General features: G+C 51.9%; 1 protein-coding gene across 3 annotated transcripts in view; it reads right to left on the reverse strand.

Moving 5' to 3' along the window:
• LOC128910923 (collagen alpha-1(XIII) chain-like) overlaps positions 1–6,133 on the reverse strand; it is a 28,773-nt gene extending 22,640 nt beyond the window's left edge. The window contains exons 1-2 of one of the 3 annotated variants that reach the window (XR_008466925.1): positions 5,797–6,133; positions 5,298–5,612 (exon numbers count right to left, since the gene is read on the reverse strand). Coding sequence is in view for 2 of the 3 variants with exons in the window: in XM_054204951.1 (XP_054060926.1) it covers positions 5,298–5,600 (303 nt within the window). In the remaining variant the exon portion in view is untranslated. Of the gene's footprint in view, positions 1–908; positions 1,050–5,297 lie in introns of those variants that run through there. The other 2 variants (XM_054204951.1, XM_054204952.1) reach the window with 2 other exon arrangements.
• Positions 6,134–6,880: the final 747 nt, after the last annotated feature.

The raw sequence follows: 6,880 nt of genomic DNA on the forward strand, positions 1-6,880 counted from the left end.
CCTCCCTGGATCCCAGGAGCTCTGCACATCCCTGGGGAGTGCAAAAGGCACTGGTGCCGTGGGATTGCTCCCCTTCAGTAGAGTAGGAGGCAGAACCTACCAGGAATTTAGGAGCGCCTGGAGTTCAGTTTCCTGCACAGTCTATTAAACAAACATTGACTGCAACATAAAAAATCCTTGGCTTCTGGAGACCTCAGTTCAACTTTGGGTTGAGATGGTGAAACAAAATCAATTCCCAGCCTTCTCTGCTTCTCTCATTACCACTGTGCAAAATACTGCCTGGTCCAGCATGAGAAGCCAACTTTGCTCAGGAAAGCAAAAAGAAAGGCTTTCCTCTAAAAGTGGCCTCTCCAAGTGAAATCTTCCATTCCCAGGCAACAGAAAACTATTCAATTGTAGGGCAAGGTTGACTTCTGTGAGCAAAACTAAAAGAACACAGTCTCTGGGAATCTAGAGCTTGCAATCTCCTTTCTGGGGTCTGGGGTTTGCTTTTTCACCAGGGGGACACCTAGAGCACGCAACTGGCTACCTCTTGCCCTGGCAGAAATGCCGAAAACACTTCTTACACGGAGGAGCGGCTTGTCAGCGCAGCCTGCTTGCTCTTGCCTGTCATGTTTTCCAGTGACATAAGGGCTGCACCTTCCCCCTACACATATGAAAGTGGATAAAAAGCCTTTGCCAGCACTGGAGCCACAGCTGACCGGCTGTGGAATGGGATTGCACGGGGATTGCATGGGGAACGTGCACCTCTGCGTATTTAGGGAGCCATCACACATTGCAGAGTCCAGAAGAAAGTGGAAAACCGTCTGTCTGCAGAAGGGCAAGGGCAGGAGGGTCGGGCTGAAAGACATGCTGGAAGCAGGCAATAAAGCTAGCATGGACTTTTCCCATGGGTTTTGTTAACTCACCGCTAGCGTGACAGGACAGGGCTGGCTTGAGCGGACAGAGCAGTGAAGGCAAGACGTCTTCTGACATTAAAGCACCGTGGCTGCGGGCTCCTAAACCTTGCAAGTGCCTGTCCATTTTGGATGAGCACTTGAGATTAGGTAAAAGAGGGGGTGCTTCTTCAAAGGGGGCAGATTAATAGCTCTTTAGCAGACGTAGTTTTTTGCAGTCACCCGGGGAGGTGAAATCATTTCCCACCACTATCTAACAGCTAAAAGAAACATGTCTCAAATAGATAACCTATTACAGCCATCAGGAGGATTTCAAGGGCTGGTGGTTTTGTTAACTTCCATTATATTATCTCCATTTTACCTGTTTTTTCTTAAAGGCCCAGCTCCTGGAATCACAGGACCACGTGGCATAGAGCAAAGGCAAGCAGTGAACCCTCCTAGATGGAGCAAAAAGCTTGGAAATAACACCATCTAGGTTCAAGGATTGCAGGCAGCTGGAAGAAAACAGGACTTAGCTACCAGAGGAATTGGAAGACAAAACTAGATCTCATGATTTTGGGGTGGAAAACACTAAGCTAAAGATCGAGGCAGGGGATGCTTAAAGCAATCTTGCTGACCCTGGGAAGCAGAATTGAGCAGTGTGCTTTAAGACACTGAAGTAAAAGGAAGGAAAAAATAAAGCTTTAAGTTGAAAGGGAAAGGGAGATTTCAGGTGTCCCTCCTTTGCTCACAGAAGAAGAGAATCCCAGGGAAATGAGCCTATTGGGAAAGCAGTGAGGATCAGTGCTCCCTCCTCATCCATGGCACAGCCCCTGAATCCCTTCAGCATCACTGAAGACACAACAAATACCTTCAGCACAACTCCCTGAGATGCTGAGTGCACTCATCACAGTGCAGAGAGGCAGCTGATCTACCCCCAGAGTTTACAGGATAACTGCTGTTGTGTTACACTCACATACTTCTATCTCTACAAGCACACAAATTCTGGGGTTTTTTTCGTAGCAGCAGCACCGAATCCCTCCTCCTCTCCACCCTGTCGAGTTTTTGGTAAGCAAAATAGTACCAAATTTTACTCAGCATGGGAAAGGACTTTGTTTTCATCTTTGGAAAGCTTTGCCTCTCCTGCAAATACCAGTAGTGAGTTTATTTGTGCTCTTTCTATGAATTTCTGATGCCCCATAAATGCACAGGAATTCCTATGTAGAGCTAAAGTTCTCCCGGAATTACCTGCTTCTGGCCTATTCCGCACAGATGTTTTTGTGGGAAAACTTATTCAATTTGTGTCTGGTAGAAAATTCCCCTCTGGTATTCTCTGGCACCAGGCAGAGATTTACACAGTAGTGAGTGAAGCAGCATTTAGTCAGGCTGCTTCTGGGAATGCATCTGCCGCCCTCTCCTTGCTCATCCTGAACTGAGATAGAAACACTGCCACAGCCAGCCGTGGGTGCTCCAAAACTGGGCTCCAAGACCAGGAAAATATCCCCACCAGCTGGCTTAAAATTAACATTTTAAACAAACAAACCCAGCTCCTCTCCCTGCCGGTTTGCTTTATTTTTGCTTGTCTAGAAGAAGAACAGCTAACAGGGCATTTTGCACTTTTCGGTGCTCACAGACCGATGGGGACTTCCAGCACACACCTGGGCACAAGCGTGGCACAGTCTGGAGGGCAACATGAGCTCCAGCTGGGACAACAGAGGATAACCTCAGCTAGCTCCTCTACCAGCCCTTGCAGACTTTGCTTCTTCATGTCCCTCTAAGCTGATCTTCACAGTCATCAGAGCTAGAAATGTGCTCCTGTGCCCATGGCTCCCCTCACCTCCCACCTCCCTGCCCGGCTCACACCAGCGCTTTCTGAAGCTGTGGTTTCTTCAAAGCTTTGCTATTTTATTTTGTGACGGGTAACACTAAGCTGGCAGCTGTGAAACCCATTAAGGTCGAAAAACCAGGATGTGGCAGTGAGAGGCAGTGAGGGTCTGAGCAGGGGGGAACGAATATCCCGCTTTCACATCCATCACAGCAAGCCCGGCCACAGCCCCTCTCCCCTGCTCAGCACTGTCTTTTTCTTTCCTCGTTTTTCTTCTCCCATCCTTTCCCTGCTCCCCTTTATCTTTCCTGTTTTTTCTCCATCCTTCTTGTCCCTTGCCAGCCAGCCTGGGAGACCCATCCAACTTAGCCCCTCTTTAGACCTAATGAAAAGGAGGACCAGGGGGATTTGTTTTTCTTTCCTAAGCAAAAGCCCCATATGCCACCCCACCATCTGTCCGCTGGCAGACCCCCACCCTGCACCTCGAGCTGCTTGGCCCACACAAGCGCTTCTGGCTGAGGTGTGGAGGTCTGAAGGAGCTGTTTTAGGAGCTTAGATGAAGTGGGCAGCAGAGTCGTGGATGGTCTGCTCCCCAGGAAGTCCAGTCCTCCTTCCCCCTTAGGCAGCAGACCTTCCCAGTTGTAAAGGGACAGGAGATTGGGACCAGGCATCCCTGCTCCTCCACAGGCTCCAGCACCTTTCTCCAAGCTATTTTTGAAGCTGTAGCCCAGAAGGGAGCTGGCAACCCCAGCGGTACCTGGGAGCAAGATCTGTCCCCTTAAGCAGTGGTTCCTGTCCCACAGCTGCTCCCTGCACTGGCTGGGGAGGTCTCAGGCCACTCCAGGGGCTGAGGAGGGGCTGCTCAGAAAACAGGGGCACTGCTGGGCACGTGGGCATCATGAGAGCCCCATTTCCTTGCTAAGCCGGGGTATAAAAAGGCGGAAAGGTGCCGCAGCCAGCGGAGCCAGCAGGACACAGGGGGCCATCCGGCCCCGGGCACCACTCCCAGGAGGCGTCCTGTGGCAAGTCTCAAATCACTCGGTAGAGATAAATTGCGACTTCCCAGGAGGCTTGCGCCAGCAGCAACGAGGGGAACGCTGCACATTTTTGCCCAGGGACTTTGTGCAAAGTCCCTGTGCAAAGGTCCAACTGTGGGGAACAAGTCCAGCCACTTGCAAAGATTCTGCCGCCCCAAAAAGCTTTTCTCTGCAAGGTATTGCCCCATGTATCCTGTGTCCCCCTTATTCCTCATCCAAAGAGGCTACTCAAAACAACATCCCTCAGCTCCTACGGTGTTTGCTAACTCGAGGTTCACAGTTTTTGGCTGCGAACTCCGGTCAATCCAGGGACTGCTCCCACAAGACTCATAAACGATAGTCGAGCCTGTCAGCTGTAGGTTTAAACTCCTCACGGCAAACCCTCACTGCTCCTGAAAGCATGGAGGGGTCCCCAGGTCCCCCCCGGGTGCCAGGCAGCACTGCCTCAAGGCACGTCCCAATAGCCACCACTCTGATCGTCCGGCTCCTCACCTTGTTTCGCAATAGCAGCACATGAGATTTTTTCAGACAAAAACAGTTTTTGGGATAGCCCCAAGGATCTCTGCAGCCTGTCTCATGGAATAAACAGAGAAAAGGACAAGTGGGTGGAAATGGCCCCAGCCCCAAATCTTAGCCCCGAGCCTCCCTCAGAGCTGGGGGAACAGGTCAGTGTGGACCTGACTGGAGAGTTCATGAGCCACCATCTGCTCCCTGACACACGTCAAAACCGCTTCAAAGCTCCGACAAGGCAAGGAATCCTGCAGGGTACCCATCCCACCCAATGCAGAGGAGACCAGGCAGCCCCTAGCAGCATCAGCACAGCAAAGTAAAAGGTGTCAGCAACAAAAATCAGCACTTTTGGGCTCTCTCCGTATTGACCTGCTGAAGCTCAGGCTTCTTCAGCAGCAGCTCTCCCCCATCCTTAGAGGAAGAGCCCACTGGCTCCAGTGGAGTTTGGATGGGGCTCGAGCGCACACAGCACAACCACATGCTCTGCACTGATGGTCTGGCAGTACCAGAAACTACCCTGGCAGTGTCAGCATGTCTCATTTTCCTGAGCCAGGAACCATGGAAGGGGTCAGGGCTGGCACGGCAGCGAAGCCAGCCTGTCACAACATTGGCGTGTTTGCATTTACCTCCTCTCATGGCCACGGCAGCTGCGGCATGCCTTGCCGGTCCCTCTCCCAGGGCTCAAAGACACACTGAATTCCCAGGTTTAACATCTAGCTCTAACTCTTTTGGCAGGCAATGCCACCAGACACCAAACAGAGAGGGCTAGAGGTTCTTCGCTCCCTGCTAGGACCAAGGATGAGGTTTCCTCCTTTGCAAAGTGCTGTGGCTCAGCCACAGCATGGGCTGGGGCAGAGGGAAGCAAACACCGGGCCGGTTTGAGAGGTGGGAGGGACCTGAAGGCACGGGAAATTCAACCCAGCAGCATCACTTGTGCAGAAATACATTTTTAAGGGAAGAAAAGAAATAGATAATGCAACTATGCAAGCATGCACATGCCTAAAATCTATAGTACTGCAAACTATACATGCAAAATGAAAGAACACCGACCTCGTCAAGCAGTTGGTCAACTCTTCCCAAAATAGCCGTCTCCATTTGGTCTGCTGAGAGCCAGGCAGGGAGCTGTGCGGGTCTGTCCGCTTCCAAGTGGGACACCCGTGACTGCAGATCAGATGTCCGAAAGTACAGCAGGAGGCTCAGCACCAGAGAAAGCAGGGAGACGCCAGGTAGCCCCGAGCCCAGCAGGAGAGGGAGGCGGCAGCATCTCTCCCCATTGCCGGTCCTGGGGGGAGCCATGCACCCCCTGTCAAAAGCTGCTTCGCCGACACCTTTCCAGCTCTTCTCCTCCAACATTCCCTCCCTGTCCTGAGAAACAATAAATAAATAAATAGAATAAATAAAGCCTCACTCCTACTCCAAGAAGCACAATCCAGAAGGCATAGAAAAAGAGCATCCAAGGGGATCCCAGTGCCAGCAAATGACAAATAACATCAATAGTGACAAAAGTGGACGGGGGGGGGTCTTTAAAAAATAAAAACAAACCACACACACATAAAAGGGGTGCAGAAAAAAAGGATCCAACTGCAGCAAAGAGTAGAAGGAGGGGGAAAAAAGTCTGATCAGGATTTTTCTTTTTTCCTCCTGTGTTTCAGGCTTTTGGTTTGCTGGTAGGATTTTCTTTCCTTCTAAGCTGCCAGTTTCAGTTCCTTCGCAGACCAGCCAGGAGCTCGCACATGAAAGTCCCCATTAGAGAGAGGTAGTTCTCGGCTGCTCCGGCGACGTTGTGCTCTGGCTGATTGTGGGTCCCCTGTAACATGACACACTCCCTGCGAACTACGGGGCTGGGATGAGCGAGCTGCGCGGCTTCCCAAAGTAACCTCCTCTGCTCACCCTCTCTCTCCACCTCTCCCTTGCTGCATGATTTATTTATTTATGCAAAGCACCGGGGTGGGATCCAGCAGTGGGACGCCCCTGTCCCGCTCAGTCCCCAAACCACATCTCTGCCGCCAGCCCTTCCCTTTGAAGTGACTCTCGACGGGGTTATTTATAGCGGCAGGAAAGAGATTGTAAAGCAGAGGCTGGGCTCACACCAGCCTGCATCTTTCTTTCCTCCCTGCAGCTGAAGAGCGCTTTATGGGATGGTACAAATGGGCTGTCGTGTCCCCCGCGCAGATCCCAGGGCAGCCCTGAGGCGGGGTATTTTTGATCCCGATATTTTGAGAAGAGCAGCCAGGCAGGGTGAGAACCAGAGGGAAACATCTGGAAACAAGAGCTGGCAGCTGAGGGCTCTGCGAAAAACAAGCAAAGGGCAGCAGGGAGCAACATCCCAGGCAGGCAAGCTGCAGTGCAAGGGGGGAACCTTTTGGGCTCGATTTGGGCGTACAACCCAGCCTGGGGGGCACTGAGGGCATTCAGAGGAATTAACTGCTGAGGCCCTCTAGTGAAGCAGAGCTTCCCATCACCTCCTCCGTGTCCCGCCAGACTCGGGGCACTGGATAGAAAACGCCCGTGGTGGGGAGCGGTCTCCCCAACACGTGCCAAAGGGCAGCTCTGAGCTGCAGGTCTGGGAAACAAAGCCTCTCTTTCTGTTCTTCGGAAGCAAGGGAGGCCCACCTCTCCCAATTTTTCCGTGC

The sequence above is a fragment of the Rissa tridactyla genome, chromosome 6 (assembly GCF_028500815.1).
Source record: "Rissa tridactyla isolate bRisTri1 chromosome 6, bRisTri1.patW.cur.20221130, whole genome shotgun sequence".
Classification (NCBI taxonomy): Eukaryota; Metazoa; Chordata; class Aves; order Charadriiformes; family Laridae; genus Rissa; species Rissa tridactyla.